The sequence below is a fragment of the Crotalus tigris genome, unplaced genomic scaffold (assembly GCF_016545835.1).
Source record: "Crotalus tigris isolate CLP2741 ecotype Arizona unplaced genomic scaffold, ASM1654583v1 scf7180000017698.756297, whole genome shotgun sequence".
Classification (NCBI taxonomy): domain Eukaryota; kingdom Metazoa; phylum Chordata; class Lepidosauria; order Squamata; family Viperidae; genus Crotalus; species Crotalus tigris.
In genome coordinates, this window is record NW_024096575.1 from 488,038 (window position 1) to 502,537 (window position 14,500).

The 14,500-nt window shown below is 39.8% G+C and overlaps 1 protein-coding gene across 3 annotated transcripts in view; it reads right to left on the reverse strand.

Moving 5' to 3' along the window:
• Positions 1–14,500, reverse strand: part of ARHGAP42 (Rho GTPase activating protein 42) — a 148,498-nt gene that overhangs the window by 129,515 nt on the left and 4,483 nt on the right. The window contains exon 1 of one of the 3 annotated variants that reach the window (XM_039338381.1): positions 5,049–5,138. The exons of the other annotated variants lie outside the window; for them this stretch is intronic. Coding sequence (XP_039194315.1) covers positions 5,049–5,052 — 4 coding nt within the window. The 5' untranslated portion in view covers positions 5,053–5,138. Of the gene's footprint in view, positions 1–5,048; positions 5,139–14,500 lie in introns of those variants that run through there. 3 annotated transcript variants of the gene reach the window in all.

The following is a 14,500-nucleotide window of genomic DNA, read 5'->3' on the forward strand; positions in this document are numbered from 1 at the left end:
ACTAAAAAGGCATTGCCGTATTTAGCTTATTTTTCAAGAGGAAAAAAAAGAGCAAACTAATTTGCTTTAACGGAAATGAATCACATTCTAAGGTAATTTCCTTTAGGCTCTAAGCAGTCAATGATTAGCCTTTGATCATTAACTCTGGCTTGATCACCTCATTTTTAGGGTGGCATTTTTTTAAGCACACAAAGAAAAAGAGAAGAATATGTTCAAGCACTATTTATGTGCATTTAGACTGCACACTTAAAGTGCAAGCTCTGATCTCAGCTCTAATGCAGCATGAATTTATATGGAGCCATTTTGGTCTAATAATTAAGAGATCAGGCTAGAAACCAGGAGAATGGGAGTTATAGTCCTACCTTAGCCATGAAAGCCAGCTGGGTAACTTTGGGCCAGCTACTCTCTCTTATTCAAACTCACCTCACAGGGTTGTTGTGGGGAAAATAGGAAGAAGGGGGGGTCAATTTATTCTCCAAAGCACTTGAGGGCAGGACAAGAAGCAATGGATGGAAAGTAATCAAGGAGAGAACCAATCTAGAACTAAGAAAAAATTTCCTGTCAGTTAGAACAATTAATCAGTGGAACAACCTGCCTCCAGAAGTTGTGAATGCTCCAACAAGTTTTTACAAGGAGATTGTAAAAGTTTTTACAAGGAGATTTATATGAAATGGTATAGGGCAGGGGTAGGGAACATTGGCTCGTTTATGACTTGTGGGCTTCAACTCCCAGAATTCTTGAGTCAGCATGATTGGTTCAGAAATTCTGAGTATTGAAGTCCACAAGTCATAAAAGAGCCAATATTCCCTACTCCTGGTATAAGGTTTCCTGCCTAATCAGAGTGTTGGACTAGATGACCTCCAAGGTCCTTCCCAACTCTTATTCTATTCTATTCTATTCTATTCTATTCTATTCTATTCTATTCTATTCTATTCTATTCTATTCCATTCTAATGTTCACTGCCTTGATTTGTTTAAAAGGACATAAACTAAATAAATAAATCAAGGCCAACCTGGGCCTATGAATCTGAAGAAATGGAGATTAGAGATGCAGAATTAATCCTAGTTGGGGAATTCATACCAAGTCAAGCACATTACATCCCTTACACGAGAGGCCCCCAACCTTGTAGGCACCAGGGACCGGTTCTGTGGGGAGAGGTTTTTTCACTGACCAGAGGGGGCGTGGTTTTGTGTGCTGCCTGCATCTCATAGGTGGGGCTTCGCTTCTTTGCGCGGCCCAGCTTCTGGCATGCTGTGGCCCAGTGCCGGTCCACAGACTGGGAGTTGGGGACCTCTGCCTTACACCATGAATGGAAGCCTCTAGCTGAAAAATATCTCCAAAAAAGAGATTTATACATTTATAGCAGAAAAGCTATAAAGAATTTCTTAGACACTACACAGAAATCTGTTACAAAGCACAGCTTATAAATTACCAATTTTTTTATACTGATTAATTAATTAATAATTAAAGTTTTCATTTTCCCTAGATAGTTCTGCAGCTGAGGCACATATACATCTAAGGAAATTAAAGTTTGAGGAAATCACTATTAGAAAAACTATGATTCAGGATAATCTATCACTGGCTAAATTTTTTTATCATATTTTTACATGGCTGGTAGGCGTTAAATTCAAATTCTTCCATTTCATGCATCAAGCAATTCTGCACGAATGTCTGACCATTTTGAAATGAAATATTATCTTTGATTCAGAAGCATATTGTGTTGCCTTAAAGCTGTTCATTTTATAAATTTCTAATAAAATTTTATTAAATTATAATAAAGAGAAATTGGGACCAGGTGACATGGACTGCGTTAGATTCAATAGCAGCAAATCTAAGCATTTTGTAGATCAAGTAATCAACAAATCTTCACAAATTATCAGAATGAGATGTGCATGTTCACTCGGATTTATTTATTTCAGAATAAATCAAAATAATCACCAAACTGAAACAGTTATACAGGTTATTCCTGTTAATTATCTTTTGAATAGTGATGTATACTTTCTTATTTCAATCTCATGCATTTTTCCTATGTAATAAAATACAGAGTATTTATTCAGTTAAAAAAAATAAACATTTTATAATAAATAAACTTCCTGACCTCTTAGTCATCTCATCTAGTAAATTTCAGATGCTATAGACAAATTATCACATACCAGGCTGATCAACAGCTAGTTTTCCTGGAAATTTCAAGCAAGGATTTGGACAGGGTGATTAACTCTCCCACAGCCTACCAACCAATCTATCAGCCTCTAAGCCAGTGTTTCTCAACCTTGACAATTTTAAGGCACGTGGACTTCAACTCCCAGAATTCCACAGCCAGCATTGCTGGCTGTGGAACTCTGGGAGTTGAAGTCCACGTGCCTTAAAATTGTCAAGGTTGAGAAACACTGCTCTAAGCTATTCACTTGATTTTGGTTATAACTGAAAGCCAAGTTCTCCCACCCATTTTGTCTTCAAGTCTCCTTTTCCCGGGCCCAATGTAATTTTTTCTTCTCCAGACTTGTATCAACAACCTCTTTGGACAAAGAATCCTATAGTGCAGGAGTGTCAAACTTGCCACGTCACGTGATGTGTTGCGACGTATTGTGACTTTTTCCCCATTGCCAGAGCTGGGGTGGGCGTGGATGTTTTGGCATGACGCATCCGGCCCACGGGCTGGCAGTTTGACACCCCTGCTATAGTGAATCAGCTTCAATTCAAACCTTCATTTTGACAGGAGTGATGAATAATTGATTAAAAACAGCAATAGCCAAGTCAAAAGGTGATGATCTAAAACATATGAAAAATGGCTGCAGGATTTGGGCATGGTTAGTCTAGAGAAAAGAAGGACTAGGGGTGACATGATAGCAGCATTCCAGTATTTGTGGGGCTGCCGCAAAGAAGAGGGGGGTCAACTTATTTTCCAAAGCACCAGAGGACAGGGCAAGAAACAATGGATGGAAACTAATCAAGGAAAGAAGCAACCTAGAATTAAGGAGAAACTTCTTGACAATAAGAACAATCAACCAGTGGAACAGCTTGCTTTCAGAAATTGTTAGTGCTTCATCACAGGACGTTTATAGAAAGAGCCTGGACAGCCATTTGTCTGAGTTGTATAGGGCAGTGGTGGCGAACCTATGGCACACGTGCCAGAGGTGGCACTCAGAGCCCTCTCTGTGGGCATGCGCCGTTGCCCCAGCCCCACTTCCCCCCAAGGACATTGCAGCCAGGCAGCAGGGACAAGACTCCGCGTGGCCACCATGGCACTGCTAGACTGCCTGCGGCAGGCTGTGGAGGCCATGGGTGGCTCTGCAGGTGGGCGGGGTGCTTTTTAGGCACTTGGTCTCTAAAAGATTTGCCATCACTCGTATAGAGTCTCTTGCTTGAGCAGGGAGTTGGACTAGATTGACCTCCAAGATCCCTTGCAGCTCTATTCTGAATTTTGAATTTGAATCTCTTTGATTTGGAGATCTTGGTCTTTGATAAACAGTTCCTCCAGTCTGGCAATATGAAGGCCACCTGCATTCCAAGATTCTTACAAAACACACACATTCACTTATTAGTGACTTTTCCATTCCACATTTCTGGCGCTCGGTTAATAGGAATATGGCACATCCCAGGCTTTTGAATAGAAGCAACTAATATTGGTCACAATTCTGCTGTGCAGAACCCTCTAACTACGCATACAGTGAAACCTCGATTTTTCTGGACCCCAAAGCAACAGACTTTACATCCAACAAAACAAAACCCATTGCAATTTACATCCATGAAGTCATTACACAAAAATGTACATCTTTTGCATCAATCATGGTCATTTGCATAATAATAACACACCACAACCATAAATGATGCAAATGACATTGCCACAATGATGTATTCAGACTGGCTAGACTCTCTGAAATTATAGCCCTCTTCTCCAATTAGTTCATTAAGAGCTTTTACTACATAGACTTGGAACAACTAATTAGGCTGGATTATTCAAATAAGAGGATGTGGGCATTTTAACACATGCAGAGTTATTTGTTTCATGTTTTTCTACAGCAGTTGCAACATTTTTGTTTTCAGACCAAATTTTAGTGAGGGAAGCTGTGCAAATCAGCAAAATATTCTGCTGTATTAATGCAATGCATCATATGCATAATAATTAGCCCCTCCTACAGACAAAACAAGCATCTGCATGTAAACTTGGCCTTGCCCAAGTCACTCTATAATCAGAAAACTAAATTGCTTGCTACAGGATGATTTATCAGATTATGTTATGCTTATTTATATATATAACTAATTCTCCCTGCATTGCATAGCATAGTTTTTTAAATACTATTTCAACTGGAGTAACATTAGGGCATTATTTTGTGAAGGTGACATGTAATATCACTTCTCAGAAACAGAAACAGCTACTAAATTTTAAATTGACAAAAACAGACATGCCATGCCTCATATTAATCACCATAAAGGTTCCAAGAAATATAAACAGGAAGTGACAGACAGTAACCTCATGTTGAAAGTGAAACACTTTCAGCCATCATTTGGACCCCCAGATGTAGAATAAAAAGCAGATGCACAGTTCAATATATTAGGTCAGACAGTGAATTATGGAACACACAGACAGCTAAACAAATGGAACTTCTAAAGATACTTTTGAGGTTTTTTTTAAAAAAATAGTTAAAAAGGTAGAAGTTCTTAGATGAATTAGAAAGCAACAATGCATTTAAGAGTAATAAAAAATAATTTAAATAAAATCACTGCTTATTATTGAGGACCCTATAAAGTCAGGGCAACACATACATTCCACAAAAGAAGAATATTTCAACTTTACACTCAAAAAGCCCCAAAGGAGTGTGTGTCTGTGTATGTGTGTGTGTGGGGGGGGGGGGGAAATGACACAGAAAGCTACAGAATATCAAAAACTTTTTTTTAAATCCCTCTGAAATTTAAAGTGTTTTATTGAAGAGAATAGTTGCAGAATACATAAACAGCCTGTGAAATTTCACCGGCACAAAACCTAGTGATCTTTAAATTTACAAAGAAAGAAAGGAGACAATTTCATAATCCTGTTCATGTCTACTCACCCATTCCACTGAGGTCACTTAGCTTCTGCTAGGAACAGGCAACTTGATGCCCTCCAGATGTTTTAGTTCTCAGCTTCTATCAGCCTCAGCCTGCGTAACCAATGAAAAGGCACTGTGGGAATTGTCATCTAAAACATCTGGAGGCCACCATGATGTTTTCCAGAGCTTAAGTTTATCAAAGATTAGTAGCTATATATGAATCCCTCTACTCTTCCTGAATAGAGGAAATATTAAAACATTGTTTACAATGGGTCAAAGAGTAACACAGACATAACCTTCATTATTTTGCTAAGAAAAGTCTCCTTTTTCATATCCTGCTACATACAGTTCCTCTAGGAATTCATCAGAGAGAAAAAATGTAACTGGAACTTCTGGCATGTTGCTTCCCTAATAAGCCAGGATTTGAAGTTGGTATGTTTGGAAATGACAAAATATGAGCCAGATACAATATTAAGCTCTTTTTTCTGAGTGGTAGATTTCTGGATACTGAAGCTGTTTCCACTGGCAGAAGAGGTTGAAAAATGGTTGGACATCTGTTAGTAAATTGTTTTCATCCCCTCCTCTCATGAAAGAATCTGGGTATATCATTTTGTGTAGAAAATGCACAAGGTCTAGTCAAAGTGCTATAAGGTCTAGTCCAAGGCTTTTCAACCAGTGGTACGGGTACCACCTGTGGTACATTGGCACCTGGCAGGTGGTATGTGACCATCCTAGAAAAGTGGTAGCGGGGGAGGGGAATGAGCTAAATCAGTGGTAGCACCACACAAGCCTGAGTGAGAGATGGCTGGAGCTGCAGGGCTGTCAGGGCTCAGCAGAAGCGCTAGGATCAACACTTCTTAGGGACTGTCAGGGCTCAGCTGGAGCTCGGCGCTGATCCTGGCACTTCTGCTGAGCCTAGAAGAAGCGCCGATCAGCTGGAATGTTGCAGCATCTTCAGGGTCTTGGGATTTACATTCAGAGGCTTGGCAACTGATTCATATTTATGACGGTCACAGTGTCCCAGGATCATGTGAAGTGACCAAAATCTGCTGCAACCACCCAGCAGACGGAAGGAATAAAAACCAAATACCCCCCACCCCACCCCTGCTGCCAATCCTCAACAGAAATGTTCACAACAATGAAAACCTCAGACAGTAGGAAGAGCGCCGCCGGGCAGGCAGGCAGGTGTCTTGCTTGGCTGTGGCTTGGGGGGCACTTTTTTCAGTGCCATTGTAACTTCGAACAGTCACTAAGTGAACTGTTGTAAGTCGAGAACTACCTGTACTTCATCACTTTTTTCCTTTTATTGTGTCATCAAGTTTTTGACACCTTGCTAGGCGATTGGTGGTACTTGGATATTGCCATATCCTAAAAGTGGTACAATGGGTGAAAAGGTTGAAAAGCCCTGGTCTAGTCATTCTTGAAATTTTATTTATTTACATTCACTAATTTGAGAGTAAAGATTTTTTTCCTATGTTTCTTCCTAAGACAACACTAAGTATTCTTGTTGCTTGCTCTCCCAATAATTTTGCTATACGAGTCATATATCAATTAGAAATATAGCCAATACCATTGTTAGTAAATTGGTAGTACCATATACGGTTAGTCCTCAATTTATGACCAAAATGGAGCCCCAAATTCCTGTTACTAAGTGAAATATTTGTTAAGTGAGTTTTGCCCCATTTTATGACCTTTCTTGCCACAGTTGTTAAATGAATCTGGTTTCCCCATTGACTTTGCTTGTTATAAGGTAGCAAAAGCTGATCACATGACCCCAGAACATGACAACTGCATAAATATGAATCAATTGCCAAACATCTGAATTTTGATCATCTGACCCTGGGGATGCTGCAACAGTGGTAAGTGTGAAAAATGGTCATAAGTCACATTTTTCAGTGCCATTGTAACTTTGAATGGCCATTAAACGAACTGATGTAAGTCGAGGTCTACCTGTATTTTTTGAAGGAGAACAATAAGTCACTTCTGGTGAGTTCAAAAATACCTCTATATTTACTGTTCTTGGTAACAATACAGATTACCATTGGTGTTTTATGAGAGGTTTTCTCAACAGCTCTGTGGTTTATGTGCTTTAAATTACAGAATAGCCTTGATTTAAATGTATATGGTTTTAGACCATTTTTTAGTAAAAATTGTATACAAAAGTTGAATGTATGTCCAAATAAAAACATCAGCTTTTCTTTGTACTGTAGACTTAAATACGGCTGGCTATGCTATAAATCTGATTATTTGCTTCTTTGACTCTTAGTCAGAACTAGGAAACTTCTTGTCCTTCAAATGTTTGCAATATAATTCCCATAATTTTCAGAGGTTTTCTACCCAGTTATGATAAAAAATATGATAAACAAACCAAAATAAATAAACCAATTCTTGACCTCCAACTGGTAACATCTTTCACAAGATTATTGTGAAACAGCTTTTACAAAACTATACAACTCTTTTGTAAGCTTGAAAGTCTTTGTCAGCAGGCTGCCCTTCGACAAAGAAAGAATATCTTCCCAAAATAAATAATAATAATAAAAAGTTTTTGTCCTTGGTTTAAGCAATCAAAAATAAACTCATGGCACAAAACACAGATAAAGCAGAAAATCATGTTGAACACCGAAAGGAAACAGTCTGTTGGAGACAACAATTTCCAGTCTATAAAACCCAAGCAGATAACACAGACTCATTTTTTCCATTTTAATAAAAGCACAAAATTCATGAAACTATTTTCTTCTGAACTGAAGCAATACATCTTACTCATCCTGAGTGAGCATCTAGTAAAATGAAAGCAATATTGTAAGCTGCAATCAAGAATCCTTCTCAATGGACCTTATTTATATCTCACAGTGAGGAAAATGGTCTATCCGACACTGCTTTGCTTGCCCAGTTTCTAGTATGCTGCGGATCAGTGCTGGTTCATGGACCGGGGATTGGGGACCCCTGATGTAGGGACTGATGAGAAATACTACTTGGAGGATCTGCATTCTATTATTTTTGTACATTCAAGCACAAGTCCGACACTTCCATTCTAAGAACACAAAAATACAGGATAAAAATTAAAAGGCAGCTTATGAATGTAGAAATACTTCCATTTTCCAGTAATTCCATACACCTTGTCCTATCCCTTCCCCACACTGATTATGTTTTACATTATAGAAATACAGAATAACAGAATTAGAAGGGATCTTGGAGGTCTTCTAGTCTAACCCCCTGCTCAAGCAGGAGACCCTTTGCCATTTCAGATTGGCTGCTGCCCAATCTCCATCCAATGATGGAGCACCCACAATGTTTGGAGGCAAGCCATTCTATTGATTGATTGTTCTAACTGTCAGGATTTTTTTCTTTATTTCTAGGTTGCTTCTCTCCTTGATTAGTTTCCATCCATTGCTTCTTGTTCTGCCTTCAGATGCTTTGCAGAATAGGTTGACCCCTCTTCTTTGTGACAGCCCCTTAGAAACTGGAACACTGCTATCATGTCATTCCTAGTCCTTCTTTTCATTAGACTAGAAATACCCAATTTCTGCAACTGTTCTTCATATGTTTTAGCCTCCAATCCAATCATGGTTAAAGGCAGGCTTCCAGAGGCCAAGTATTTCAACTAAGGCCACTAATGTCAATCTATCATAGCTGGCTCTGATTTACTGAAGAGCAGAGAATGGACCTATAAGCTACCCCATGTGAACCTTCTAACTTTGCACAGGGTTGCCTAACAAAGTTTTGTCCCACTTGCAAAGTAAACCAGTAAGTTGAGAAGGTCCTCCATCAAAAAGAGAATCACAACAGCTATAGTCCTGTTCAAATGTACCATAGACAATTAAAGCACACAAACTTATGAGTGGGTTTCCAAGCACAGGTTTGGCTTAAAAGTCCAAAACAGTCCAAAAAGGCACATGACTACTATGTTTCATAGCTACACTGCAATCTATTTTATTTATTTTATTTTATTTTTAAAATTTATAAGCTGCCCCACTCCCGAAGGACTCTGGGCGGCTAACAATAAAAAACACATAAAACATAACAAAACAAACAATGCAAAGACAGTCATCCAGGGGTCAGGTTTTATAAACCCCAGGCCTGCCGGAAAAGCCAGGTCTTAAGTAGTTTACGGAAGACCAACGGGGTGGGAGCGGTCCTAATCTCCGGGGGGAGCTGGTTCCAAAGCGTGGGCGCCATCACAGAGAAGGCCCTCCTCCGTGGCCCCGCCAAATGGCACTGCTTGGCCGACGGGGCCTGAAGGAGGCCCAGCCTGTGGGATCTAACCGGACGTAGGGAACTATGAGGTAGTAGGCGGTCTCGCAAATAGCCTGGCCCTGAGCCATATAGAGCTTTAAAGGTAATGACCAACACCTTGAATTGGACCCGGAGACCAATAGGCAACCAGTGCAGCTCACAGAGGATAGGTGTAATGTGGGTGTATCGAGGAGCACCCACTATCACTCGCGCGGCTGAATCACTTTAACATTCACAGCAATCTGGACTGTATAATGTTAGTGTAATCACAATGGGACTTTTCTTGTTGTTATCTTAAGGAGGAACCTCTGGCACTTTTCAGGCCTCCAAGCAGATGGACAAATTAAGAAAAAAATAGCTGCAGTGAAAGAACAGAGCATTTGGTTAGCTTTGAATGTACTAACTTCAAACATCCAAATATTTTCAAGTTCTAGAACACTAGACTTTATTAAAGAAAGTACTCTATTTACATTACATTTGATCAAATATTTGCCGAAGGAGAAAACCAACTACTGGCAACGGTTTACTATTCTGAAATCCTGAAAGAGCTACGCAGCTTGGAAAAATACAGGATTTTCTCATTTCCCCAAATAGCACTTGAATTCTGAGTAACGTTCTGCATAGTTTAATTACTGTATTTACTTTCAAGTGCCTTATTCTCAGTGAAGGTGCAATATTTTAAGAAACCTTTTGCCCAATTTATTCATTAAGTTAAGTAAGCTAAAATGAGGAAGTATAAAAAGAACACACCATATACCAGTGGTGCCGAACCTATGGCATGCGTGCCAGAGATGGCACTTGGAGCCCTCTCTGTGGGCACGTGCACTGTCGCCCCAGCCCTGCCTCCCCCCACGGCCCTCTCCTAACCAGCAGCCCCCCTGGAGGAGAGTCGCCCCCAGGCACGGCCCGCACGGAGCAGCACAGCCAAGTACATAGCCGGGCAACAGGGACAAGACTCCGCCCTCACACCCCCATAACATGCAGATGATGCTGAGGGGTGTGGGTGGAGGATGTGACTGTCATGGCGCTGCAGGGCTGCCTGGGCGATCTGCAGCGGGCCATGGACACCGTGCATGGCCCTGTGGGTGGGTGAGGCAGGGGACAGGCAGGGGCAGAGCAGGCAAGGCAGGAGGAGAAAGGGGGGGGGCACTCGGTCTCTAAAAGGTTCGTCATCACTGCCATATACTCTTGCAATGTTTCTGCATGGAATAAAGATTACTTGAGGTTACTTGGAGTAAATAGAGGAGAAAAGTATGAAAATTAAAAACTCAGTGCACACAACATTATTCCAGAGAAGATGATACACATGGTGCTCAAAAATCAATTCGCTCATGTTCATAATTATAACAGTGCTAAAGAACATGACTTAAATATGACCTCACATATATGACTGTTGCAGTGCCTCTGTAGTCACTTGATCAAAATTCAGAAACTTCACAACCAGCGTGTTCTTACAACAGTTGCAGAGTCCCAGGGTCATGTGACTGCCATTTGCAAGCTTCCCAGACAGCTTCCAACAGCAAAATCAATGGAGGAAGCCAGATTTGCATGATTCATTTAACGACCATGATGATCTCCTTAACAACCGTTGCAAAAAAAGTTATAAAATTTGGCTCAACTCACTTAACAATCACTTCCCTTAGCAACGCATGTTCCGGTCCCAATTTGTGGTCATAAGTTGGGACAACTTGTAAATCAATATTTCCAAAGTCTCCAACCATCAACCCTGCAAGTTTTCGACCCAGAACTCAGCTTGCACCTGGACTCTGAAGAATTTCAAAATGATGGGTACAAAGCTAAGGTGACCAACTTTTTTACAACAAAAAGGAGGACACAAATAAATTGAAGAAAAAAATATCGTAAATAAAAGAAACATTTTATTCATTGCAACAATACAGAATACACTATAATATGATAAATGCATAATAAAAAACATTTGTAATAACATTTTATATTGTAATTATGCTTACATGCCGCTCCCCCTGCCCGCAGCCGTCCTGCCAGCACTGCTGCCCCACTGTGTAGAGTGGGCCCCACGGCTCCCAAAGCACCAGCTGTGCCGGCTCCGGCCCCAGGGGCAGCCCATTGTCAACACACCCTGCCTGTAGCCACCCCGCCAGTACCACTGCCCACCCTACGCAGCCCCATGTAGAGCAGTCTCCACGGCTCCCACAGCATGGGGGGCAGCTGGCCACCGCCGCCCCTCACCCCCACCCACAGCAGCCCCGCCGCCCCTGCCTCTTGCGCCTGCAGCCATTATTGCCCTAGCAGGGCCAAAGATCAAGAGAAAGTTACCGTGGCGTCGCCACTCCAGTCTCCTCCAGGTACCCAACTAGGAGATGGTTGGGTAGCAGGGAGGGGTGCAAAGTTTCTGCCAATTCGCCTTCGCTGCAGACAACTTACATGTGCAAAGTTTGCCGGCCGGGTGTTTTGGCGCGCTCAGCCGCAATTCCTACTGGCTTTCAAAAGCCAATAGGGGGAATAGCACAGCTCATGCAAAAGTTGAAAAAAAAAACATCAAAAAAGGTGCCGGAACGCCGTTCTGAGCGTTCTATGAGGGAAAAAAGCCCTGCACATTAGTCTTCAAATATCAAAAAGGAGGACATGTAGGAGGACAGTTTTCGAGGGAGGACAGAACTCACAAAAGGAGTACTGTCCTCCCTAAAGGAGGATGGTTGGTCACCTTAACAAAGCTGATCAGCCAAAGAAAACTACGCATTAACAATATAAGAGGAGAGTGTGGTTCACGCAATGTGAACTTGAAAGGATTTTGTCTACCAGACAGAAACCAGAGCTACTGCCAAAAACCTTCCAGAAGGTAGTTTCCGCTAAAATTCAGTGGAATTTCTCAGGCCTGGAGAAGAAATCATTCCCCCCCCCCACGCCTTCGTTTCAAGCAAAGGCCTATCAAAGTAAACAAATTCTGCAGAACCGTGAGAAATATGTGCTTTTCCTAAGCTTAGATTTCAGAGTATTTTTAACTATAGCAAGTGTTAGTATTCAGATGTGAGCTAAAGTTTAAACACAGTGGAATCCATCACTATATTTGGTGCAAGCAAACTACACCACGATCAACACTGGGAAGAACAGCCCAAAATTTAGCCTGGGAAAGGAAGGAACAGGGAACTGGGCAAATCCACAGGGCATTCTAAATCTCTTAAGCATATTTAAGCGATTGGAAAACATATACAGGCAAGGAAAAACAGATCACAAACTCCTGTTTTGTCACAAATCTTACTTTGTGACCGGTTTTTGAACTAACCTTCTTCTACAGAGTTGTTGCAAAGATAAAACAGAGAAACCATGTGTAACTGTACATAGCTTAAAGCTCTTTAGATTAGAAGTGAGATTAAGATAATAGTTTTAGCAGAAGTGTTGCTCAGGAGATATATGGTTTATAATATTCAACATTAATTTAGTACGAAGTAGATTGCTATCTAGTTTATACACACACACACACACACACACACACACACTGTACATTGTCAAGTCTACTTCAGACATAACTAGGTACATTTTACAGATTTTTTTAATAGATACCAAATTTTTGTTACCCTAAAAAGATCATTTATTCTCACATGTTTATAGAATAATAACCCACTCCATCGGTTGTACAATGAAGTAGACTAACGTCATGAAAGTTTATATCCATAATAAAAATAGTATTTCTCAAATTGTCTTAAGATTCTTTGATGGTTTTGCTGTAGCAGACAGAACTACCCCTCCAGAAACATTCTAAAATATTTTTAAGTCTGATAAAGCCATAATCTTTTGCTTTATGTCATTCTATCAGAAACTTTAAAGAAATCAAAGCCAATAAACCATTTTACTGTTTTCTTTTTTTGAAGAAAACCCTGCCTTCAACCTAAGAAAAGATTTTAAAGACCTATTCTTAAAATGCCTCTCATGATATTTCTCAAAATATGACATTAATACTAATGATGGAATTATGTAATCATAATCATTATGATTGTAATCATATGTTCTGATATTAACCCAGGTAACAGCAAACAACTACAAAGAATCCTGTTTTTGTATGTAACCAGGAATTTTTTTAAAAGGGGGGCACAGGTATATTTCCCTAAGATCCTACAAATTCAGGGAATGGATCAACAATTCTATTCATGCAACCAAACTAATCAATTAAAATATGTCAGTAGTTATCCCAAATATTGCATTTTTGAAGCACTGAAATAAATGTATACCTATAAACAGAGGTATCTGATTGACAGACAGTGCAAATAGAAGAAATCCCAAAGTGATAAATAAACTTATTATATTTTTCCCTCTGAGCTTTCAAACTCATAAAAAGCACCTGATTTCATAGTCTCAATGCAAAGATTTAACTAGATGAATGCTGTGTATCTGGGACATCCAAGTAAGGTTACCTGATCCTATGAACTAACAGAGAGATTAAATTTCCTAGAGATGTGCAGTGCTTGTGTATAAGTCCAGGAAAAATAAAAGTTGCAAAGACATAACTGTTTTAAAGAATTGTAGACAATTTCTATACTTGCAATCTTGCATGTATCAAAGCACTTTCTTGAAACTGAGTCCAAAGTGCTTAACAAACCTAAAATTTAAATGATGACTCATTTTCCCAAGATTTTAATTAATTCCATATATTTAAAAAATTTCAGCTCCTGCTATGTGAACATATAAACCCAGTTAATCAACCATCTAAGAAAAAAAAAACCCTAGTCTCTTAATACAGAATCTATATCTAAGCTTAGCAATACAGAACATACTTCTTAAATGCTTGTTACAGTGAAGAAGCTACTAATGGCATCACAGATACTGTATGGGACCAAGGACCATGGGATCCTAGATACTTTCTAGAGAAAATGAGTAGGGACTTTATTTCCATAAGGATGGGCAATTTTATTGTCAATATGATTATTTATTTGCTACTAGTCTGTGTAAACATAGTTCCTATGCACGAGGATTAAAAGAATTCAACAGTCCAAGTCTTAAAACTATCTTAAAAAATTCATTACAACATATCAATTCTCAATGAATTATCACTAAACTGAATTAAAATATGTCATAGAAGTCACCAGACCACAGCCTTAATACTTTCGGCAGCCAAGTTATGTCGTTTTAGGTATCACAAGATGGCAAATGAGGACAGTCAACCCAGCCAGCATACCAGATTTACACTACAAAATTTGAATAAACACTAGATGGCGGCAAAAAATTAGCTTTATGGGTTTCTTTACTGCCAGCTAGTGGTCATTTTA